The sequence below is a fragment of the Pimephales promelas genome, chromosome 14 (genome assembly GCF_988280905.1).
Source record: "Pimephales promelas chromosome 14, fPimPro1.hap1.1, whole genome shotgun sequence".
NCBI lineage: Eukaryota > Metazoa > Chordata > Actinopteri > Cypriniformes > Leuciscidae > Pimephales > Pimephales promelas.
In genome coordinates this window covers 24,948,592-24,975,549 of record NC_142782.1, presented here as the reverse complement: position 1 = coordinate 24,975,549, position 26,958 = coordinate 24,948,592, and the positions used below count along the sequence as shown (strand labels likewise).

Here is a 26,958-nt window from a genome sequence, read left to right as displayed (position 1 = left end):
AAAATGGAATTAAGCTTTGAGGTGTGTCCAAAACTGAAATACAAAGCACATGAAAATGATTCATATAGTTGGGATAAAGCACAACACCACAGTAACATATCTGTAAAGGGTCAAACATCTCATATTGCTTTATTTTTTGTTTTTTGTTTTCCATGATTGAACCTTAACCACAACTGAACAGAATTTTTGTGTGATGTTAGGTCATAATAATAATTTACATTTAAATAGAATTGAGTAGGTGCTACTTGAATTTAGATGGCCAATAAGGACTAGAGTTGTATGTGTTTTATTTTAAGTCAAATAGCTCATTTTAAAAGTTTAGCTTGTGGGATGCTATCATAACATCTTAATAGTTTTCCCAGAGGGTTTTGCATACTGCATACTCTAGTATATAATCTTTAAAGGAGATGTTGAATATGCTTATAGTTCACCTAAAATGAAACTTCTGTCATCATTTACTCACCCTTGTGTCATTCCAAATGTGTAACTTTGATCTAACCCTTTAAGCATCTTAACAAAGTATGTAAATACATAATGATACTATACACATGCTATTGTAGGCCTGGCTTAAAATAAAACACCCATGCCCGGTTTCACAGACCAAGCTTAAACCTATAGTCTCAGACAAAAATGCATGTTTGAGCTGTTTTAACTTATCTCTTTATCCACCCTGTAATGAAAAAAAAAAAATTCCATAATGTATTTGAAATACATTTATTTTATGCCAAGACATTTGCATATTTATGGCTACCTAATATAAATACCCTGAAATTGTTCTTTTGGTATACTAAATTGATACACTAAAAATATGCTAAATTGGAACAACTAATTTTGTACTTAATACTTAAGTCAGACGTAAGTAGTGCTGAGGTCCAAATAAAGATATACTTAAAGTATGCTTGATTGTGCTAAAGTGGAACTATTGGAAGTATACTTTAGGTACACTTTAAATATATAGCATTTAAAGACTGATATTATACAGTGATCGTACTATCCTTACTAATAGTGATATTAAAACAGGTTTAATATTAAGAATTGTGCATTGTGGAAACAGTAGTTTCAGTTTTGATATTTTTAGGTCAAACCGTTCTTGTCTGTCAGTCATATAATGCAGGTCTATGGTCACCACCTCAAAGAGTATGCACAGAGAAATCCAAATTTTAAATGACTCATAAATGTACCGGTAAGTACACATTGATGGCCTAAGACATGAAACGAGCAGTTTGTGTGAGAAAACGAACAGTATTTATATAGTTTTTACCTCCTGTAACCACAGCCACATCCAGGTGATCTGAGGGCACGGGTGCTTCGGTCTGCGCAAACGCTGGAAGTGATCCCTTGCATAGTTGCAGAAAAAAAATCAACGTTGTCTGTACGATTTCCTGTATATCTAAATATGTTTAGATCTTCTGAAGGGTGACATTTCCGAAATCTCTATGTAAACAATGAGTGACGTTGCGTCACAGACCGAAGCACCCTCAGATCACTTGGACGTGGCTGTGGTTACAAGAGGTAAAAACGATATAAATACTGTTCGTTTTCTCACACAAAATGCTCGTTTTGTGTCTTAGGCCATCAATGTGTACTTACATTTACGAAATCATGTTTAATTTGGATTTCTCTGTGCATGCTCTTTGAGGTGGTGACCATAGATCTAGCTGCGTTATATGACTGACAGACAAGAACGGTTTGACCTAAAATTTCAAAATTGAAACTACCGCGGAAAACAAAGACACCTACATTTTGGATGCCCTCGAGGTAAGCTAAAACATATCAAAAATTAATTTCAAAGTGAACTATCCCTTTAATGGATTTGTACTTAGTGTGAAATATAGGCATTGGTATAGGTTTTTTTCACTAGGGCAGTAAAATTTTCAAGACTCAAATATCAGCATCTCTTTTAAATGTAATATATCATTCAATTAATGAAGAGATCATTAGTGATAGCTGCTTTGCTGTAGAATATGTGCACTTGTCCTAAGGTCTTGACATGTGCTAACTAATCTGCATGTAATTAGAGTCCTTGGACTCGGCTGCAGGGTGCCGGGTCATTAGCTTATCACAGCATAATCACTGGCAAATTACTGCGGTGTAATCATTTTCTAATAGCCATTAGTGGAGTCCCACAGAGGATTCGGTGATTCATTTCAAACATTATGCAAATGGTGGATATTTGATGCTGAGCAAAGCTCTTTTCTCAGCATCAGACTGTCTTGTTCATGGCTGCTTCATGAACCATGAATCATGTCATCATGGGAGCATCTACCGTTTATGGATCCATGTATTAGCTCTGTCAATTAATCCTGGAGGATTTGCCATTGGCTTTGTGGTACATCATTGATTTCTTTTGTTGTTCGTATGTTGGAATTGTCTTACAAATAGCACTAGAATTGTCTTACAAATAGCACTGGAGCTCTCTATTGGTCAATTACTTGGTGATGTGATATAAGTTTATCTATAAAGTGCAGCAGAGATTATGTAAATTTATAGGTCAAAAATGGAAGTACTGTGTCTGTAAGATGGCAGAGCACTGGCCACAAAAGCTATAACATAATATGATTTTTCTTTAAAATAGCTACATTGATCATGTTTGTTATGCAATTTTGGATTAGAGTGGAAATCCGTTCAGTAAAAAATGTAAATTTGACTGACTGCTTCATTTCCACTTTAATGTCCCTCTGTTATACCTCACGATGTCTGTTGTTGGAAAGCTTTTATTTAGAGCACTAAATATAGGCTACATACTGTATATTTTGTTTAATATAAGCTATGTGAAAAAGAGATGTATAAAGATAATTTTTATAAAAAATAATATATACTAGGGCTTTCAAATGATTAATCGCGATTAATCGCATCCAAAATAAAAGTTTGTGCACTGTGGATAATTATTTTATATACAGTATATAAATACACACACATGCTTGCATATATTTAAGAAATATTTTCATGTATATATATTTATATACAATTGATATTATATATAAATATAAATATTTTATATACAAATAATATTTTTTTTCTTAAATATACATGCATGTGTGGGTATATATATATATATATATATATATATATATATATATAATTATACACAGTGCACCCACATATATGTAAACACAAACTTTTTGGATGTGATTAATTGCGATTAATTGTTTAACAGCCAAATATATACTTATCACACCATTAAAAAAATGTCTCCCCTCATTTGCACCCTGAAATTGTACCGTTTATTAAAATGTGCTCTGAGAGAGAGGCTAACTTGATTTGAACCACTTGTGTTTTTTATGTATAATTGCTTGGCTTACGCCTAAAGGTGACAGTAATATAGCACCATAAATTATCCAAAATTGGACAATTTGCACTCAGTAAGCATTATAATGGCAAGAGCAGTGAAAGAAAAGTTGTTCCTCTTTGAGAAGGTGCAAAGTCTTGGCAATGGACTGCATGCCTTGGATCTGTGTCTTGAGAGAGAGTTTCCAGACGTTTCCCCCTCCCCCTTTCATTTTGCAGTAGTTTGGAAAAGTGAAGCTGTTTTGGAGACTCGAATTTGCCTAGGGCAGTATATATGCGTCTCTGGAGCAGGCCAATTATGTATTACATCCACATGTGATTTCATGACAGAAATGGCCACAACAAGGCAAAGTCCACATGTGCTTAGAGTCTTTACTGCAACTACAATGATGCCACTTGAGGAGGGGGAAGAAAATACAAATATATATGACATACTAGATCTGCAAGGCACTTAAACAGCAGTTAAATAGGAAATTAACCAGCCATTAGATGTATTTTAGACTGGAATTACTTAAAAAAGAAATAAGACCATTGTAAGAATCTCCAGGCTTTAAGACATCCACTTTATTCATGGTAAACTGCAGTATTTCCATCTCACCACTAGTAGGAGTATGGCACTGTTTTAGTCACTGAACACTTGATGGAGATACATGTAGTAATTGATAGTTTACCTAGTACTCACTGTTCAGTCTTTGTACACTAGAGACCTCATCTGCAATTCTCATGGCTCCACATATAGCCAAAATTATATCACATAGTTTATTTATTTATTTATTTTTAATAAAAAGGAGACATTTATAATTTTTTCTTTGGTAGGCTATATCACTCACAGATAAATTATATGTGACTTGTATGTTAAATACCATCTACCCAACAGAATCAGGATCAATCACAATAATAAGGATATAGCTAAATATCTTCCTGAGGTTTGGTTGGAATGCTTTCCACAAAATAATATCACAACTGTGTTTGACAGAGTCAGAATGATTATGTACATGCAAGAGAGGTTTTTTTTTTTTTTTTTTTGGAGATTATATCTTACATGCTTGCTTGGGTGAGTTATGGGGATAAAAACAGACCAGACACATTTCCACCAAACATTTTATGAGATGGTTTAGATGACATGATCTATCAACTCTCGCATATCACCAACACAGTAAATCTGTGCAGTTAATTTAACTGGAATTTCTGAATGTTTACTTTATAATTTCTCCTGATACAAACCGAAACCGACGTGTCCAAGCCAGCTCTACCTGTCCTGTATAATATGCCAGAACACAGTTCACATACATTTATATTAAATCACCCATTTAGAGAAGAATGCAAATGTCATATTCCCATTCTAAAAGTTGTATATATGTTAACCTGTCATTTGTGATCTCAATATGTAATTTTACATTGGCATCTGCATTTTAGTGGAGTTTTATACATTTAGGCACTTGTTTAGATGCAAATAATAAAATTGAATTAGAATATAAGTACATTACATGTTTTGTTGTAAATAGGAGCATTACACTGTCACTTATTGTTACCTAAAACATGATCACTTTGAAGAGATGATCTTGCACCTGTGGTTCATTTACAGCAAATCCTTGCTGTGGTACTGTCCATTTATGCGTTGTCACACTTTTCTTAAATGGATGAAATGATTGCCTGTTCTTTGTCTTTCAGGTGCTTTCAGGTTTGACTGTAAAAAAGAAATAGTAGATTTGTGTGTCAATAAGTTTTTTGTTTTGTTTTTGACTTTAAAGATTTTGTTTGTGGGATGTGTGATACTTTATAAAGTTAGAATTAGAAATTAAGTGCTCTATAGGTTAACAATATAGCCTAGCCTATTGCTTTTGGTGTGTACGCACAAGACTGTAAACCCACGTAGTCATCGGGCGATCAGCACCTTAATGATTTCAAGTTTGCCAAAATGTAATTTAGATCTATAAACAAAGAGTAATATTTAAGACAAAGTCTGTTTGTTTTCATAGAGTGGAGCAGAAGTTTTTTTTTTTTTAAACCCGAAGTTTTGTGGGTGAAACTAAAGCGCATGAATGAATGATGCGACCCAAAATACGCGAATGCTTTCAAAGTTGCTAACAAATAGGCTACACGAGAACATGTGGATTTTGGAGTCTTGTTTTAGAAGGAAGGCAAAAACGTATTTGGATTCTTTAAAATAGCTCACTTTCAACATGTTCAATATAACAGAGCTTATATAATTAGCCTAACATATGTTTATTTATTTTTAGGCTATTCCAGGCATGCGGCCGAAATGTTAGGCTTGAGTTAAGGAATAAGTATAGGCTAAAAGTAAAATAAAGTGTATTTTATTTACTAAATAAGTCTATGATAAAGCATAGGAAATTATACTATTTAGCTTGTGTTAAAATAGTGTACAAAAAACGCTTGAAGTTAAAATTAGGCTTTATCTCATTAGCCAGATATTTGTTGTTTTCATATCTGAATATATGCATTTGAAACTTTGCTCATATAGGAAAGTTGTGCAAATGAAGCTTCATTCTTCGTTTTATTAAATTATGCTTAAGAATATTAATAATTGCAAATAACATTAAAAAAATCGCGTCTTTCAAAATATAACAAGTAGCCTAAATAAATGTCCTTTTTAATCATATTATTTAAATAGAGACACATAAACATTGATATTCACTGACCAATACTTTCATATTGACCCACTGCGACTTATATAGAATCTTATATACATCTACTCAGATCAGACCACTATTTTTTCCTAGGCCTGCCTTTTAGTTTGTTTATGCTCTAAATGCGCAAGGTGTCTTGTAACCGACAGTTGTCACTAAAGGCCCCTTCAATTAGCCTTAAAACGCAATTTCAAGGGATGCTGGCAATATGGTACCATGACAAAGGTTGTAGTGAACCTTGTTTATTTTAACTCGTTCAAAGCAAATACATTTGAGAATAATGATTTTGTTCTGTTTTGTATAAAGTTAGACACACACGCCCAAAGAGATGTCCACAAAACGCACACGCGCGCTTTACGCACGCACACTGAGACAGATTTATTTTTTATTGATATGACTATTGTTTATCTTGGCGACAGGATTGGCACAACTCTACAATCAGGTTTTGAAGTTATTTGAGCACTTTGTTTTTGTTCTGTCATCACTGGTTTAACATTCTAAGCCTTGTGTCCAATTATAAATAAAGATATAAAAGTTATTTAGTTCTATGCATTATTTAAGCATAAGCTATTTTTTACCAAATGATCAAATTTTTTAAACCATCAAGTAAAAAGAGGCCTATAGCCAACTTGAACATATAGCCTACACTATAGTTAGGCTATATAATTTGGTTCTAATTAACTTTGGATTTTTTTCCCCCCAAACATTTTTAAGGTTGTTCTTTATGTGTTTACTTTACAAAAGTAATTCCTTTTTTTCGGTCATGCATCTCCACAGTAGTTTTTTTTTAGAATTAGCCAACTCAATATGACCTGAACCGAATTTGAAGACATGCTCATAATGTAGGCTATGCATTGATGAATGTATTGCAGTCATTTCGTGCATTACATTATAATATGTTTCTGAATACCGGATGACAAAAACTGACCCATAAATAAAGTAGCCTATAAGCCTACACATAAACTACGCCATCAAGTGCAGTTCTTCTAAGCGAGTTGCTCCACTGCACTACACACACACAGAGAGAGACACACACACTCACGCCACCCCCGTATTTCATCAAATCCTTCTCCGCCAGGACCGTAAGATGTGTGTATGGAGCTCAGAACAGCGTCTGTGTTGCCATTCGTGTTGTAAGAAACAAAAGAACATTGATTCCTCTCAATACTCAAGGACATCTATGCGTACTGCATGTGCAATGCTGCAAAGCTATAAGACCGACGATTCAGCACTGTAAATTAAAGATACACGACCAAAACAACAGCCAGCACCTTCAGCCAGTGCACTCTGCAGCAAGCCGTGCATTAACGTTACAGTAAAATCCTTTATTTTGTCCTCCTGTACCTTATAACGAGGATTTCCGATTGGACAAGGCTTGAAGACTTCGCGTGGGACGTTTTCTATTTGGTCAGTGTCCGGGTTTATTATTTCTCCCATCCGAAGAGCACGGATTACTTCTTTGCGAAGAGAAATGGATACGGAGTTATAAAAGCACCCGACGAGATGACCAAGCGTTGAACTGCACAACTACGAAAACCTCGAAGCTGTAACTTTTTGGGGGGAGGTTGGCAGTTTCGCTTCGAAATGGTACGTTAACAAATCAGTTTCATCATTATTATGTCGTTGCTCCAAAAGACGAGGGAGATCACGAGTTGTGCACTCTTGAAGTCAAATGAGATCATCAACACACAGGCGCCGCATTTCGGTTTTCCCTCTGCTTTCCTCTCCAGCCGGTTACTCCTTTTCTCGTTGGTTTTCGGCCAAACAAGGTTTTGTGGGAAAGGCTTAAAATGCTGGCGCGTTATTTTCTCTACTGAGACGTGCAATGGTTAAGATAACATTAGCTACCCTGCGATTGGGCTTTTCTCCTGCAATGAAAGTTATTTGTTTTGTGACAGCCGAAGAAAAAAATGCGTGTGAGTGAGTGTGTGTGTGTGTGTGTGTGTTAACCACGGGACACCGAAGGCCAAGTTGAAGTTTAAAGCCAGTAGAGGCAGATGCCCAGCATTCTAGTTTGCACAGCAGAAAATGGCCGCAGGCTCGCCGGCATGAATTTGACATCTACGCCGACAGAGGCGCTCCCTCCACGGCAGAAGTCTCAGTTAGTGCGCCGAAGTCACAGCCGGTAGTTCGGCATTGTTTCAGAAAGTGCGAGATACTGCAGTTACTTGTCATGTTCGCGTGGCAGTTGCAAACTTAACCTTTAAATAAAACAATGTAAACATGCTTCACGAGACAGTGCCAAAAATTGATTTGACCCGGGGTGATTGTTTACAGAATAGTAACATTTAGTTTGATACACTTTTACAAGTGCTATGTTGTAGTTCCACGTTTTCAGGCATTTAGGCAAGTAATTGATTATGCAAATATGTAATGCTACATGAATTTCAGTTGTTTATATCAAAGTACAGTTGTATGACATCTTTTAAATTAGACTTTCCCTTTAAGGGAAGACATTCAACAACAGACTTAATAGCTGTCTTAGTCACTGCTGTTACCTGTTAATTTGTGCATATATTAACAACAAATATAATCCTAAAATAAAGGATAGCTATTTTCTCTCTGGGGGATATTTTCATTTTATGTCATACTTTCAGGAAGTATGCTATACGTCTTTCTTTCTCCTTCAGATTTTGGGTTAGGTAGCCTAATAATTCAGCCTTTTATAATTGTTTTATATTTAGGGCTAGGCTATATGTTCAAATTGTACTACATACTCAAATCTATTCTTTCTCTTTAAAATATAGGCTATAGGCCTATTCTAGTGATCAAGAATGAATAATAATATGTGTCAGTTTCAGAATAGTTTTAAGGATACAAAATGATTCTTTTCTAATTATGCACAATTATAATGTTTTGAGGCGTCGGGGTTTCAGCAGTGTGATTGATAGTCAGCTCTCGGTCGTAGTAGTTCACAACTAGCCTAGTGCACACTTTTCAGTGCCAATTCTAAAGACATACCAGGTGTTATTTACCCTGTTTGTTTTAATAGCCTGCCTGCTTTTAAACTTTAATTTAAGTCAATTGTCGCACAGTTTATTTGATCTCCGTGTGATCACTCCAACAAAGTTAAACATGATTTCTACAAAGGTTCAAGTAAACTCCAAAAGAACACGTTCAAAGTCCTTGATGTGGATATATCGAGTGATTATTAGCTACTTGTACTTGTTAGTTAGTATAGATATCGAGTTATTTTTCTCGCAGTAGCTTTATGAAAGTTAGGCTATATGGCTAAATGAAGTGAATTTAGAATCGCGCGCATGATCTTCTATTTACTATTCATAATTAGACTTTGTTTCAGTAAATTAAGTTACCGATTGAAGTCATTACAGTGTTTATTTAATTATTTATTTTACTTGAGGCAGCTTTCTTCTGTGTGTAAAGCTAACTTGCGCCTTATCAGACACTGCCAATAGTAGGCTATTTTACGCGGGGTGGACATTTTTTTTTAATCCACTCCTCTCACATGTCATGAAGCGAAACGCCTCGGACACTTTGTCATGAATGGATGGATGCATGCATGTGCGCGTTCTATGACGCAATGTCCGCGCGAGCCTGGCTCTAATCGCTACTTTAGCTGGTGTGTGTTGCAGTAAAAGTGTTTGGAATACGCGCGCGGGTGAAGCCCGCAGAGCATTGCTGCGCCCGAACTGGATCAGCGCGAGAGGGGAGAGCGGTGCGTGCGCATTGGTGAAAAGGGGAGAAAGTCGTTTGCCAGTTTGTTACGCACCATATGAGCTTCAGAAACCGAGGCAAATAACGTTTTTTGTTCATTTCACGGACTCAACGGATGCCTCTGGACAGTGGAAACCAGAGTTAGCCTTTTTTGCTCCTTCAAGTACTTTCTTTGGGATGGGCTATTTTCATAACGTCATTTCATTCCTCCCTCTGTTGAAAACATTGTCTCTTTCTTTGATTCTTTCTCCCACCATTTCCTAAATGGAACAGATTGCAGCACCCCACGCGTTTTCCTGCCTGCAAAGTTTGGTTTCAAACGTGTACACAGTTTGCGCGTTCTCTTTTGCCGGGCGTCCCTTGATTTAACGGACTCCAAGTGGAAGTCAGAAGTGGCGGCGGTGGAAGTGTTAATCATGATGAGGCTTACCATGATTAACTGTGAAAAATGATCCACTAACTTGTCGGTGTTTTGCCACATTTTCAAGTCACGCGCTCCCCTTTCAACATGATGTATTCTCCTCTCTGCCTAACTCAGGTAAAGTGCTTATTTGTCTCTTTCTGAACGAATTGCTCCTGAACGCACGAGATTTCGGTTGATAAAGGGCGGGCTGAGAACTGTGCTTCTCTTTTATAGCCTACAACACAAAACTATAGCAATGTGCGTATTAGTTTATTGAATTGATCAATTTTTTTCTATTATTAAATTTTACACTGTTAACAAAGTCAAACATCAACTTGACTAGGTAACATGAATCGTTGTTTATCGTTTTATTTAAGATTGAGTTTATAGCCTATGCTTTATAGTACACATTTGAGTGTGTCATCTGCTTTATTCTTAATCATAAACTAGAGGGGAAAGTTGGCCTACATGATCATAGTTAAGATAAAATAAAACTTTTATTACAGTTAAAAATTTGGTTTTGCATTTATATAATGGTGTATAGCCTAGCCTACTTTTGTCGATTTTTATCTTGATTGGATCAAAATGTATAAACTTAGCCTATGTGCTCATATATACTTTAAGGTTATTTCAGTTCTTGCCTATAAGAGGACAATTTAATGTATATATTCTATTTAAAGACTATTAAAACTTTGATGGATTTATTGTTTACAAAATATTAAGAGTTACAGAGAGATTTTGGATATCTGACTGTGCTTTCAGCTCGTCTTGTGAGGTTTTTCAGTTTGCAATTATTAGGATATAGCTAAATGTTTATTGAAGTATTTTATTAGTCTGCTCAATTTTACAAAGCCAGACACTTAAAAAGAGATAAACTGAAACATTCTGGAAAGAATAACATTGGCTTGCCAGACATCGGCCCTTTTTCGTGTATTACTTATAACTGAATTATTCAGAAAATAGTAGCATTTTATGCAGTGTGATAGTGCTCAGGCTTTAAGCAAGTGTGATAGTATTTCAAAAGTATTTTTGTCAGCAGTCTGAAGTCTGAATTGAGGCAGAGGGGTTTTAAGGTCACTTAACTGTCTCAGATTGCCTTACTGTATATTGACACGAGTCACTATGATTTAGATGGCCGATGATTGCTTTGACTTTGGCTTTGATGAGAAAGTTGCAATCAATAGTGAATTGTTTTGATTTCGGTTTGTTTTTAATTTCACATTGTTTTTTAGCAAGGACACTCCCCTGTTAAAACATGGTTCATCTTTTCACTTAGAAATGTAAATGTAAAAAATAATGCTCAAATATTTAAAATGTAAAATAATACAGCCTGAAGTTGTGAAGTTGTTGCAGTTTAGCCTTTGTATATGAGAAAGATTTTGTGAGGAGAAAAGTGTTTGAAAAAGTTTTAGATCTCTGCACGGGAATAAAGTTGTTCCATAGGCTTGATTCGAAAAAACGGCCATACTTTTTTGACAGACATAATGGCAGTCCATTAAACCTGTCGATTTGACACTGAAAATGTAAAAAGCAGCTGCTTTTTGACAGTTTATCTTGTGGTATAATTCAGTTTGAAGTTCATTTCAAACTTAATTTGAATAACTGCTTGGGAAAACTTAATTAGAATTTGGGTTTTCAAGTCACACAAATATGTATTGTACTTTTCAGCTCTTAGTGAATGTGTTCAAACAGGTAACAATACAATTACACGCCTCACCCTGCAGCGCTTGAATTTATTATTAAATGAATTAAATGGGGTTTCAGTACTCACTGTGTTTTTTGATTCTATATGAAAGACGCTTGTTTCAGTATTTTGGATTAGCAAACTCTAAACATAAAGTAACCATAATCCACATTTGCAGTTGTGTAACTTTACTAAATGTTGTTTAAGTGAATTATAAACTATCAAGCACAGCTGTAAAATCTTAAAACTTGTTAAAACAAAATAGTTTGCTCCACCTGAACACTTCCAAAACACATTTGATCTGCAGGTTAATATTTAGGAATGAAATAATCTCTGCTACATTACAGATCCGGTTTGTGTAAGTCGTATTGAGAGCCAGCAGTGTGGAGGCCTTGGTTTTCTCTCTAACCGCTCGGCATGTCCACTACCTCTTTGTTGTTGCTGATAGGATAATGTAATATAGCAGCCTGCAGCGTTCGAGGGAGAGCGCGCAGTGTGCACAGAGGTTCTGGCCGTAGTCTGAGTGAGTGTGTTGGGCTGAGAGAGAGCGAGAGGGACAGATGAGGCGTGTGCCAGACTCCACCGCAGTCCCGCTGGCAGCCAGAAGGGCCTATCGCTCAGAGCTTCGTTGCACACAGACACTTCACAACAAAAAAGTTTTAAGCTCCGAACCTGTTCCTTATGCTATCGTTATAACAATTCTGTCTACAGTAAGATCTGGTGAAGAAATAAAACATTTTGACGGACCTTTGATGTGTAGGCTTTAGTGTGTTTTTACTTTTACGTTCTCAGAAATAATAGTTGTAAAAAAATTATTTTATTATTTTATTATTTAGGCTGAACAAAGGTCAGGATGGAAATGCTAATTGTTTAAGTGAAAATGACTTAAACTAAAGAGTGTTAGCCAATTTCTACATTTTTTTTAAATTATTAATCCAGATACTGATCAAATGTATTTAGTTTGGACAGACCCAGTTTGGAGCGTATTTGCCAACAGTGTAGAGTAGTATCAGTGGGAGACTCTATTCCCCTGAGCTGGCAACATGCTGTCCTGCCCCCATTCCTCATCGATTCATTCCTTTAGAGCCGCAATTAGTCCCCCCCGGGAAAGAAGAGGAGGGCCGATCAAAGCGCCGAGCCTTTCTGAGACACTCTCACTTGACTGCGCTGACTGACAAAATACTATACATTTGAAAATGTGCTGATAATAAGATTTGCTCTGCGTTGCATTTTAGTTTTCTTATTTCCGTGCTAAATACTCCAGAACGGAGAGCCTTTTTTGCTTCTATATGGGCTTGAAATGGCTCATGTAAACGTTTTGTTCTTTAAACGAATGCACACTTTATTTTCACAATTCATATCAGTATTTAAGTTTTGCTCATCATGTGCATGGGAAACCAGTCTTACCAGGATCTGATTTAATTTGCACTGAAATGTTTTCCACCCCTTTCCATGGTCGGGCACTTTGTGTTTGAAGTGTCGCTTTTGGGCTCTCAAATGCCCCAGAACACCCCCCTGTGGTGTAATCCACTGGTCCTCTCTGTCCATGTTTGTGTGTGTGCATGCCTGCCCGCCTGAGGGTTTTTTTTCGTCAGGAGAGTGTTTGCTCTTTCGCTCGGCTCAGAAATGCATGCCCCACTTTCGTCTGACAGCCCTGAGTGGCACAGTCATGGTCGCGTCCCACCGCGGCAGCTCCCAATGTGCCCGTTAACAGATTAATTAAACTGTTTTGATCACCCGCTCTTCCTCGCTTACCATCCGGGCTGGATTTATCGCAACTTTTTTAGACATTCGGCTGCTTATTTGGAAAAAAGGGTCAGAATCTTAAGTGGAGCATTAGCTTTCATGTGTTGATCCTAGTGGCTGATATTCATTAGAGGACATCGAGGAGATTTTTAGGGGAGGGGGAGGGCAGAGGAAAGGAGGGGAGTCGGGCACAAAGAGTAGCCTCAGTTATAAAGGCCCGAGCTCTTGGCATGAGTAGAGGACTTCATGTGGCCAGAGCTGGAGATGTCTGTGGAAGGTTGGCTGCGTTTCATATCACACCCAGGTTCCTCTGCGGGGAGAATGGTGAGCAACCCTAAATATTTACTCTGTGAAGATGTGTTTGGATTCCACCTGAGCCCGCAGCCTCGCTCTCTCATCCATGCCAGTGTATTGCACCAGAAGAGAAGTTTATTTTCGTTGTTTTCTAGATGAGATGTGGTCCAACGAGTGCCTGAATCACCCTCTGGAGTCTTGTTTTTTAAATGAGCCTTACAAAAAACAGCTCCGACTTCTGGAATAGCTTAATCAACCGCGCAAAGACAAAATACGTTTTATACGTACTCCTGTGTTGGAAGAGATCTTATAAGTCATGGTTCGAGTCATTCAGAATGCTGTTACCTGACATAAAAACATTTTTTGTGTCTAGTCTTGATATTGTCTGTGTAAAATACGGGTTCAGATGCTAGCAGATCTGCTGCTTTGTCTCCAGCAGGGAGAGAGTTTTGTCTTCTGCCCTAGGGTTTGAAGTCACAGTAGTAGGTCATTTTGAGAAGAACCTCTGCTCTTGGCAGGGTCGGCTCTGCCGGGAAGGCTTTAAGAAATGTTTCCAACTGGAAGGCGATCAAGAAGAGCAGTGCTGGCGTGGCAGGGTGCAGCGGACTGTTTATTTAAAAGATCTCTAAATCTACCTCTGCTTCTCCACTACTGTGCCTGTGTTTTTAGTCACACATTTGTTCGCCGGATTTGATTTTTGCCACAAGCCTGATACTTGATTACATTCTTTGGTTATGTCTGAATATCCCAATATTCAGGAATACTTTGCTTCTCTTTTTGTATTTTTGTATTAAATTAAAGTAATCGTTTCTGCAGAGTAGTTCACTCTGAAAAACAGATAGCTCTGCAATGTAGTTTTACCCATTATTAGATTTGCATTCTTTGCAATTATTGCACTTTTTCTTTCTTTCTCCTCCATACTCTGTATTTGAGTCTGAACAGTTTCTTTCTCAGCTCACGGTGTGTGATTTACACCTCTCCGCTGCTCTCCAGAGCCGCTGTTGGAACTCTCCGTGATACGATTCCCTTGTTTGTAATAATGCAAAAAAATGAATTATGAATGGATAGACTTGCTCTTTTTGATTGCATGTCACTTATGCAAAATTGCCACTGAGAGCTCTGTGCCTTTGGTTCAGCTGGCCTTTGGATGATATGACACTGTTTATTGTAGAAAAAATGTTTTCTCTGCATTTTCTGGTGCAGAAATATTTGCCGACATATATCCAGACAAACGCTTTTAATAGCGGAGAACGGAGTAATTGAGCATCGTTAAATTAAGTGCCCTTAAAAAATGTTTTTCTTTTGTTTTCCCACACTTACCCATTTGTATAGTAAGTCTTATAGTACTTTAATGCCTCTGTGCCCATGTCCCAGAACGTTTGCCGCATGTTGACTGGAAGCCCAAAGACGCATGTCACTGGACGCATTCCTCATATACCATAATCCATCAGGAGGATCTTCTGTGTTGCAAATGGTTTGAAAGGGTTGTTGAGCAAGCTTTCACCCTCTTTCAGTGTGTATAAGTGTGTGTGCCTGGACCGCAGCTGGAGGAAGATGCCGCTGATCTTGTGGTGTAATGGAGACTCTCCAATACTGCAAGATAAGCGACTTTTTTTTTGTGTGTGCATTGAATGCAAACAGCAGGATCCCTGTGGCCTTGCGTAGAGCTGGACTTTTAGATCTTGTTCCTTTCCCATCATGGAGTTCTCTAAAATCAGAAAGATTTCATTCCGATAGATTAGAGCTTTCTTTCCAGATTGAGCATATAGCTCAGTAGTTAATTAATATGTGTGTGTGGTGGGTTGAGGGGGCGGTAGTTGACAGAATCTGTTGTGTTATTTTACAGGGAGTTGATGTATCCTCCCTGAAGTTCTCAGCCAAGACAATAATGAGAATGTTTATCGCTGCACGTGCATGTATGCTCTGTCTCTCTTATTGACAGCTCTGATTCATGCGTCCGCCCACTCATTCTGAGCTGCAGGTTAAGACACCTTCTTCAGGAAAAAGGATGATCCAGATCCTGATATATTAAGAAAGCCATGCAAACAGAATCCGTAAGGTATGCCGCTGGGGTTCTGACGCATTGTTCATTGTTCCACTGACATGCGATTGAATAATGACCTGTGGTGATGCATTTAATTTTGTTTTGCAGGAACTTGAAATAGAATGAAACTTGTGGCATTCTTGCGATCTCAATTACACTCTCGTGTTAAACCACCATTGCCTTATCTCAGCGCTGAGAGCTCCTAAAACTCTTTAGTTTTGATTTTGTGAGATTACGTTTCTCATTGTGTGACACAACTCAAGACTCTGTTTGTGATTCTTGCGTGAAAGTTAAGTATCACAAAGAGCTTTTTTGGACGTGTATGCGGTGAATTACGCTGTATAACTTCATAAATAGCTGTCATCACTGAGAAACCTGGGGTCCAGAAACAAGACAAAGAGAGACAGATAGATGGGGAAAGTTGTATGGAAAGCCCACTGGACTTTGTGGCATTGGCAACATTGGAAACTCTCTCTCTCTATCACTCTCTCTGGACCCAAAATCATGTTCTAGGCACGCAGCCCAGATATGAGTTAAAATCTTTGTGCTTCTCCAACAAAGAAATATTAAAGTCAAATCATAGGTAAATTATTTCCTGCTCTTGCACTTTGGGATGCAGTGACATCAATTTGTTATTTTGATAAAGGGCAGGAGCTGCTTTAAAACACACCAGAGCAACACTTCATCACAATCTGAGGGCTGCGTTGGAGAAAAGAATGTAGCTGCATGGGATCATTTCGAGGAAGGACAAAGGAGAAAGAAAGCTTTTGTATTAGTGGTGTGCAAGAGGATTACCAGGCTAAGGGCAGAAGTTCTGTCCGGCAATTAAGGCCAAGATATTTTCAGTGACGTATTTGCATAAAAAGTGTAGTGATAATATGTCATTTTTCGGAATGCTGTCAGGGCCCACTTAGGACTTATGAATACAGGCATGTTGAATTTATTTATTTTTTCAGTAAAATCTGATTATATCCTTTCAAATGCCCTGAAAGATCCCAATTTGTTATAGTTTTTAAAAAAAATAATTTTTAGTTAATCTCACTGCTTCTGTGAGAGAACATCTGTTTATCTCTGCTTTGTCTCGTTGCAGATGTTGAAGTCCATTCTCTTGACAATGACATGCTCTTTGGCCTCTTTCTCAGGTGTAAGGTGTGCAGTGCATTTTAATACCTGCTTCACACATATAACAGATAAAAAAAGAATCAAAGGTGTCAAAGCTAAAACTGGAGGCAAGCTATATCATATATATATATATATATATATGTGTGTGTGTGTGTGTATATATTTATATATGCGTGTGTGTGTGTGTGGGTGTGTGTGTTTGCACACTACAGGCCTAGACAGATATCTCTATGAATTAGGATCTGAGCCAAACAGAGCAGTGCTGGGAAAGCAAGAGGACACGTCAACACTTGGCTATGGCCTAATATGACTCTGGCTTGCTACATGGCAAGTAGTGGGGCAATCGTTTTTTTTAAGAAGCTTGTGCACTGATCAACATGCCAGTTTAGTGATAATGCTTAATTAGTTGGTTTATTATTCATTTGCATTTAAAAATGGGTTGTGCGCTGTTCTTTTTGTAGACTGCCATAGCTAAATTTCTTGAAGAGCTAAGTGCCATGCCATTTACATGTATGCATTTAGCATAGACCAGTGCAACAAATTGGTACAATACAATGGCAGGTTTCGTTTTCTTCTTCTTAATATCATTTTTATTTGTTGACACAACAGTTGTTGCCTGTTTTGTAATTATCTTCGGATTCTAAAGCATACAGTATTTGAGCATTCTTAGTATGACACCGGTTGAGAAAGAATAAATGAATGAAAAGCTTTTGAAAAAGTAAATGATTTATAATGAAAAGCGAAAATAATGAAATTTCAGAGTTTTCGGGCATTTTTGGAGTTTGTTGAATGCAATTATTTGTTGTATTTTGTTAACATATTTTCTAAAGAAACAGGAAGTTTGGACCGGACATATTAACAGGCTTGCCCCTTTTTTTTAATTAATTAATAGAATTATAAAATAGAATTAAATAATTGTACTATAATTATATATTTAAATTAGGGCTGTGCAAAAGTTAATTGCGATTAATCGCATCCAAAATAAAAGTCTGTTTTACATAATATATTTGTGTGTGCTGTATATAATTATTTTGTAAATATAAATACCTATGCATGCATGCATATATTTAAGAATTATTTGCTCTTAAATTCTGTATATATATATATAAATACATAATCTATATTATATAAATATAAATATTTTATATAGGAATAACACATTTTCTTAAACATATACATGCATGTGTGTGTATTTATATATACAAAATAATTATATACAGCACACACAAATATATATGTAAACACAGACTTTTATTTTGGATGCGATTAATCGCAATTAACTTTTGCACAGCCCTAATTTAAATACATGTAAAAAAAATATATATTATTTTATTAAATATACTATAAATCCTTTATGTCACAGCTATATTTGCAAATAGTATTGGAGGAAAGACATTGATATTTAAGGGAATATCTGATCCAAGCGAACACGCATGGACTAAAAGCCACAAACTCTGATTTTGATTTTATGAGGTTTTGACAAATTTAAGGAGCCTCTTTTAAGACACATCATCTGTACAAAGAAGTTAATGTACTTTTTCCTGGTCTGAGTGTGGAAATTACATTTTGTTCAGCTTGTAGGAAGCATTGTTCACCAGTCCTTGACGCTCACAGAGGAAGATGAGAGTTTTTAGTGCAGGCTTTGTTCTTGAGCTCTGTACGGGGCCCTGTTGTGGCATGACTCGGATTATGGAGATTAGCAGGCTAGCTGGTTATGTAATTGAATGTAACCGTGAGGAAGAGAAAAAGAAAGCCTGAGTGAGAGAGATGTATAGAGAGAAGGGGAGAGAAAACACTTTACCTTCATCCCACCTTTTTTTTTTTTTTGAGTGGTTTAAGGTCAGAAAAGGTTCAGACAGGTTTTGACATCCTCTCGTTCTTTGTTGTTGAGGGGAAACACTGACTTCAAGAGTTCATGCACTTTCAGAGCCCCAGTCAAAGAGTTTCTGCATGCTTCGCAATTTATTCTCACCTTACTTCTGGGAGAGAACTGAGTTTTAAAATCAGTAGCTCTGAGGACAATTTAAGTTCACCTCTTTCAGAATTCATCTGCACAGCACCGGATTTCTGGTTTCAAGTCACACATAAAGTGAAATCATGATTAGCTTCTACTGGAATTTTGAACTGAAATGCGCATAAACGTGTAGAACTTTTCCTATTGATTCATTTTTGTCTTTAGAGATTTTATAGACATTCACATTGACGGTGTAGTAGAGCTTGCAAAGCAATTTCTGAGCACATAGATGAATTGAATGTTAATCTTTTTTTATTGTTTTCTGAATGACCAAGTTGCTGAATAATGTCACCAGCATATCCCCAAAATAGCTATTTGTAACGATTCTCTCATTTCTCGGTAAAATGAAATCAGAACGTTCTGTTCAACTACCATGAAGTTGTCCGCATGATGTAATGACAAAACCAGGTCAAACTGCCTTTTTCAAATAAATGGTCAAAAATGTTGACTCTTAACTCTTTTAAAGTGGGGAAAAAATATTGGACTATATTGTGACTAATGACCACATTAAATGTCGGTGAATAGAGCGTTTGCAAAAGGCGTGACCTTCTTACTTGCTAGTGGCACTATTTATGCAAACTGGAGACAGTTGAAACTGTCGTTTTTCTGTGAGTAAAGTTGGCTGTTTAAAGATGGATCTTACGCTGCCTTCATGTGCTGTTGGAATTATCGTAAATACTTGACATGAACGCCCTCTCAAGTCATATTTACTGCTGGGAAACTCTAAGATAATTTTGAGGTTTCTTAGTTGAGTGTGCCATAAACTTGCTGGTGTGATTGGTATGCTAAAATGTCTCGTCTTGTTGTTAAAGTAATGCATATTTACATGAATAACCATTTGAAGCAGCATATTGTGTTTTATAGACAGCGAAAATTGCATGTTCAGTATTTGACCAAAACCTCAGAATCACCAGAAAGCTGACTATCTTGATTCCATGGTGAATGTATCCAATATTGTTGTGGGTATCTTTATTAGTTGGAAGAGGTAGTCAATACAAGAACAACTAATGGTCTCAGGCTCTGACTGAAGGCCTGTTGTCCATCAGACAAATGCGAGGACATGAAAACACACTTTAACCTGCTCACCCCTACCGGAGGAGCCAAACTAGGCTGAATTAGAGTTAACTAGCCTGAAATTTAGTTCTGACTCTTAAATAATTGAAATGATCTGTAACTGACCCTTTTTTGGGATGATAAATTATTCATACTGCTTGGAAGTAGATTTAATTTGATTTGGGATATTTAGATCTGATCTTATCCCATGGTACACTGAGACTAAAAGATTCAGAGGGTGAGGGAAGACCCAGTTCATTTTCCCAGGATTAGAACCGTGCTGTCAGAGGATGAGCCGAAGCCTCAGCTAAATTCAATTACAGGGCTAATGTAATTAAACCCACCGAGAGAAAGGCAACGAGTCCAGCTCTGTTTTGGTCATCCAGTATCCAAGACGCTGCAGACCGACCGAAGGCCCCATAAAAACCGGTCTTTTGACTTTAGGACATGATGACCTTCCCCACTTCTGTCATCATGTCCTAAAGTCAAAACACTGCTTTTCCTTTAATTTTGTACCTTTTTCCATTGCTATATGTAACAATATTGGGGTGCAGCCAATTGACTTCGCTAAGCTTGGGATCCTTTTGTTACTGTTGTTTGCAGACAAGCTTTTACAGAATGTGCCATAAGTTCATCCAGTAAAATGTATTCATGATAATGTAAGGGAGATGATTCTTGAATGGGTTGTTAGAAGGATGTGTGACAATGCAAAGCATTTTAACTGCTTTTGTTAAATAATTAAATTATGCAATAGCGTTATTTAAAAAACTGTGGTGCAAAAGTGTTTTACTGATGTTATGTATGTTCATTTTGGAAATGAGGGCTGACAAATAGATTTATCCATGGGCTGCAATTCCCAAGATTTATTAAAAGTTTTGAAAAAAGAGCCAAACCCCCCCCCCCCCCCCCCCCCCCCTCCTGTGATGAGTATCCCCTCTGAGTACCAAATGGCACTATTGTAAATGCTATGCTTTTCCATCTTTTAGGGTAATTTCAAAAACAATTTGGCTTAATTGGCTCCAAACACACAGAACTACCACACAGACTCACAAAAGGTTATCTGTTAATGTGGCTGCCATTAATGTTCTTAAAGGGATGGTTCACTCAAAAGTGAAAATTTGCTGTTATTTTGCTTTCAGGCTTTTGTTTCTTCTTCCTCAGTAGAACAGTAAAGAAGATGTTTAGCTGAAGCTGTGGCCCTTGCGGATTCATATAATGGCTACCGTCACTTTGGGAGTAAAAAAAAACATATACAGGCAAAACAAAATGAAAACCTGTGGCTCCTGACGAACCGTTGAGGTCTTATGAAACGAAAAGATTGGTCTGTGCAAGAAATCAAACATTATTTACAACATTATTACCTGTAATTCACAGCCTCTGCAAATGGCTTCGTGTCACATATTGACGTACACGCGGGAACTCAAACGCCAAAATCAATCCTCCCAATTGAGATAATTTTTATATAGGTTACGGCATCCAGGATAAACACAAGTATGTACCATTTTGATGAACAATACAACACTCACTCTCTGTTGTAAACAAATACAGCGTCATATCAGCTCATGTGTGTGTTTGCTCCCGCTCATACGTCATTATATGACAGGAAGTTTGTGCTCCAGGACTGTTTCCAAAGGCTGTGGATTAAATAATGTTTCTTGCACAGACCGAACATTTTGTTTCATGAGACCTCAATGTTTTGTCAGGAGCACAGGTATTGATTCAGTATGTTTTTTACTCTCAAAGTGACGGTAGCTGTTGACATTATATGAATCACCAAGGACCACGGTCTCAACTAAAGGTCTTCTGAAGGGGTGGAGTCACTGGGGTCATTTAACGTGTTGTGTGCTTTTCTCAAAAACGAGGAGAGAGGTACATTCCAGTGAACATACATGTAATTCTATAACTACCTAAATCTCATAAGCTTGAAGAAATTAAACAATCGTTTAATATTTAGAAGGATAAATATTGATTAATAACTTGATTACCAACCACTCAAAGAATAATATATTGAAGCGGCAGTGGATTCCGGATTCACTTCTTTACTGTTATACTGAAGAAAAAAAACCCCTACATCTTGGATGGCCTGAGGGAGAGTAAATGAAAAGCACATTTTCATTTTTGGGTGAACTATCCCTTTAAGCTAGTACTTAGAAAAGGTAAATGTTTTGCATAACAAACAAGCATGTTCTTTTTACTTTTCAGATCTGAACGTTTTTTGGATTGCTGCACATTGCCCCACTCTGAAGCGTTAGAGTTTCTCTTAAAGCTACATACTGTATGCTCATGCTTGGTTGTCCTAAACTCATCCATTATTAATATACAGTAGCTTCTAAATGCTGAGCTATTGTTTTTCTATTGTTCTGTTGTTTTATGATTGGAAAATGTAAATTCAGCAGGTTTGCTTATAGATCTGGCTTTTATTTGAAAGGTTAATATTTGATTTTAGACTGAGGTTGTAGTATGCTGTAGAATTGAATCTTTTTCAGAATAATTCACCTTGAATAGAATATTAGTATGAAAAATGATCAAATCATCTTCACTGCGACAATGTTAAGCAATCAGTTGAACCGAGTATTTTCAGTCAGTGGGATATTATGGAATGAATAGTATACTGTTCTTTTCCATTTGATTGGTTTTTATCACAATTTGCTATATTTTGCACCCTTAGTTTTTTAAATGCATACCTACTGGCCATTATTTTCAACATTACAGAAGATAGATCAGTGAAAGCTTTCCCTTTTTAAATGAAAGTGTGTGATGATTAGATGAGTGAAACAGCTGGATTATATCCAAATACAGTGTGTATTTATGGGATTAAGGTTGGATGGCAGTCCTGAGGTTACCTGAGGTAACTGTGTCATTGTTTGCAGACATCACATGGTAGGATCCAAGAGCTGTCTTGGTTTAACTACGTGCATTGTCCTGGGACCTGTGACGAGATTTCGTCTAGGTCCTCTATGGAAAAAAAATTGTCCCAGGCCCCATGTTTTTTTTAGAAACATCAATGGTAATGCTCTATCTTTCATTATATATCACTTAATCTCTCCTTTCTCTTTGGAGTATATCAGTGTAAAAAGCGTCTTGAACTAACCACCAACAACCCTGTTTAACATTGCAAAGGTTTGATGAATAGGCTTCTGTTTAACTCATTTTTTTTTTACTACACCCTACAGGAAGTTAAATTGGACTTTTATTGGAATTAAAGGAATTGGAATTTACTGAATTCTAGAAAAATGGCTTTTAGTTTATACTTAATTTAGTAATGTTTAGTTTTTAAATGAAATTAAACTTTTTAAACTTTCAGACCATTTTGTCAAGACATTATTCAAAGTTTGTCTTGACAGGCCTTCCTTTTCTAGATAAAAATAAAACTTTTTTCATGCAGGTACATTTTTGCAGTGTCCAATTTTTTTCAAATTTCAGTTCAATATTGTTTTAATAATTTAAATTAATTCTAATTTTTCGCTAGCATATTGGCAATGCAAAGGCCCTGAAAACATAAGCACTAAATATTGTGTGCCTTGAAGGTGTGTCACTTTGATAAGAGTGTCATCCAAAAGCATGTACGTTAATCGTAGGTAGGCGATTATAAATAGTGAAAGTATGTAAGTGATGCTTTTTTTTTTTGGAAAACAGAAACACAATTTCACTTAAAAGAGATTATTGTATCTAGTATTTTCTATTGATCGTGGCAGCAGTTATTCATCAAATGATGATCAATTGATGTAGAAGAGTGTTATACCTGGGCATATATCCAGATGGCTGGTGTAGACGAGCACACTTACGGCATTTTAAAGAGCTGATTCAGGTATCTGAATCACAGTGGTGCAGCGATGCCTTACAGATTTTGGCGCCGTAACCTGATTTGCATAAATCATTTAGTGAATTGGCCGCTAGTGAATCATTGCAGACAGTGCAAAAATATTAAAATGTCACTATCAATGTGCACAATGCATTCTTGCTTAATCTTTGAACTGGCAATCAAAGTTAGGCTAAACCCCAAAAATGTCTGCTCTATTTCACAGCAATCTAATCAGTCTAATCTAAAACACCGGATGCATTTTTAATGTTGGTTGTTGTAGATTTGTCAAGCAAATGCAGGTTGATGCTTTCATGGATGTCTGACTAGAGTATCTCGGGGTCATGAGTCATGACCTTTGTAAACTGGCTATTGAGAGCAAATGGAAGCAAGAGCTGAGCTTAAGCTAGTCTCAGTGGTCAGCCGAGTCCTGTCTGTTGAGGGAGCGGGAGAGAGAGAGAGGGGTACATTCAGAATCATGCAAAGATTGGGTCTGTAGTAAGTCTCTAATCCTCTATTATGGATGCCTATTGTTATGGCATGCAAAGGTCATAGCTCAAGTGGAGTGGATGCATTGCATTTTCCAAACAGCTTGCCGGCTCTAATTTACCCTATGAGTCTTGATGCTGGAATCACTGCTCAAACTGTCTGAGACACTTGGCTATTGTAATGAGAGCCCAGGAGAGCTGTGTTCTAAACCAGGTTTAAAGGTTTGAACCTTCAGACCTTGAAGTCAGCATGAAATTAAAATTAATTAAATTGTTTTATTATTATTATTATTATTGTGCACACTTAATCAGTACATGTGATTCCTATGAAAAATATGTTTGTTTTGGTAATCTCTCTTTGGAATAAGAGAGGAATGAAGTATAATTGTGCGTACGTGAAAAAAATTTAATAAATGAAAATTGAATGAATTGAAAAAATTAAAATCTATTTTATGGAGTTGTTTAGGTGTATCACATTTTTTTTTAAATAAAATGTCTGTCATACAAACATTTACACACTTTAAAATTAAAATTTTAATTTGTAAATGGCAAAGCAATTACATTTTAAAGCAATCACATACAAAGCGGCATATTCAAATAAATCAAATAAATAATAAATCTAATCTAAACCATTTAAGTATTACTTTTGTCAGAGTTTATGCATTGTTTTAATTATACTGTTGTGGGTAAGGCATGGAATATGTAAGTATGAAATGGGATATTGGTAATTGGAATATAATAACAATTGCACCAATAATAGCAAATGATAATATTGAAGCCATTGGAAATGTTTTTCAGTAAGTCTAAATGTATTCAGGTACGGAAATACTGTTACAACGCGCCTTCCGAATTGAGTTCTCTTTCGTGTCATCTTGTGCTGATAAACTTTCACTCTATGATGGTTAAACTTTGAAATTAATTAGGGAATCAAATGCGTTTTGAACCGTGCGATCCCAAATACTTGACATCGCACATCGGAGACGATTAAATGTGCGATGTCAAGTATAGCATCGATAATGCACATTGCATTATCGATGCTAAAATGATATATCGTGCAGCCCTATGACTGAATCCAAGTTGAATTGATTGGCACTCAGACGAGAGCTTTGTGTGGCTTTGTGATTCATTGCGCAAATCAATTCTGGGAAGGCACAGCTGTTTCCCAGGAGCACGGTTATGCCCCAGCCTCTTCTAGCGGTCTCTAATGATCAAACAGCATAAGAACAGACTGCGGCCTGTATGTTTGTTAGGGAGTGTTTGGGCTTGGAGTCACTGGGCTTTTTGTATTTGCGGTTCTGCGGTCAGCATGTATGCTAAGACGACGAAGCTGCAGCTGTCCCTTCCTCTGAAAGTGTGAATGGGTGGAGCGAGGGTATGAGCTGTATTCAACCAGACTATACAGTGGACAGGAAGACAAAGTAGATTATTAATAACTGCTGGCATATTTGTTTGAAGAAGGTATTTAAAAGCAACGTTTCAACAATAGTGATTGATGAACATGTCACTACTGACTCTTATTGTGCATAATTCATCATGTTCATGTTATTCTGAAGAAAAATTGTTTGTTTTTTAGTCTACGTGATAATTTTTCTCTGCCTCTGAAATGACTTTTACAGATGGCATTATCAAGGCTGCGTGAATGCTGAGAATGCTGTTATCATATAGGCCCCTTTTCATGATTTAGTCAATTCCTATGGAGGAATGGTGATGGCACAGTGGATAAGAAGACACATGCCTTTGGTGTGAGAAACCCGGGTTTGAGTCCACTGAGACACCAATGTGTCCCTGAGCAAGACACTTAACCCCTAGTTGATCCAGAGGCGTGCGACCTCTGACATATATAGCAATTGTAAGTCGCTCGCTTTGGATAAAAGCGTCAGCTAAATGAATAAATGTAATGTAAATGGAGAAAATCAAGTCTCATCATCCTAAGTTTATTTTCCACTAAATGTTTTGTTTCTCTTTGGGAGTAGGCCTATATCTCATTACAGAAGTTAAAATCATTGCAAATGACGTTTCTTGTCATATTGTAAAGTAGGAAATGCTATACCCATGTGCTTTTCTGTTGAGCAATAGATTACATGTGAAAATGGGAGGGTGTTTATCCCCTAGAAAAGAAATGAGATCAACAAGCAAAATTTAAACATTTAATGTCAACTGTCATTCTCAACCCATTTTACTTCCATAATGTGACATGTATTTCCAAGTGGAGTTTCAGTCAGTGAGAAGAAACGTAGAGCAGGGCTTGGTTTTATACAATGGGAATTGATTGGATGTTATGTATCGGAATGGAACGGTCTCTAAATAGCTATTTGTGTATTGGTCAACATTATCTAGTGACCCATGCTGCATTTACCAAGGAATGTCAGTGGAAAAGGGAAGTCCTTTAGTAGGACGAGCAAGTCATTGACGAAAGCAAGTCATTTTTTTCCCTTTTTCTATAACATACACAGATGAATTGTTCACAAAAAGATCAGGATCGTGCATTGAATGTACACCGCGTCAGTTTTGATTCTATGTTGACTTTAATCAGAGAAGAAGAGGTGGAAACTGCATTGGGCCCAAAGTCCTTTTAGGCGAGTCATGCCACTCAGCCACCATCTTAGCAACGCCTCCGGGCAGCTATTTCGGACTAACAAGACCAGGCTCCTATCTAAATGAATGGGCAGAGACTCAGAACTGCACTTTCACTGGTCA

At 37.0% G+C, this 26,958-nt stretch overlaps 1 protein-coding gene across 6 annotated transcripts in view; it reads left to right on the top strand.

Moving 5' to 3' along the window:
• nfic (nuclear factor I/C) overlaps nt 1-26,958 on the top strand; it is a 116,662-nt gene that overhangs the window by 6,129 nt on the left and 83,575 nt on the right. Inside the window, exon 1 of one of the 6 annotated variants that reach the window (XM_039677528.2) lies at nt 7,387-7,526. The exons of 4 other annotated variants lie outside the window; for them this stretch is intronic. In XM_039677528.2, coding sequence (XP_039533462.1) covers nt 7,524-7,526 — 3 coding nt within the window. In that variant the 5' untranslated portion in view covers nt 7,387-7,523. Of the gene's footprint in view, nt 1-7,386; nt 7,527-9,422; nt 10,153-26,958 lie in introns of those variants that run through there. One more of the 6 variants, XM_039677511.2, reaches the window with a different exon arrangement.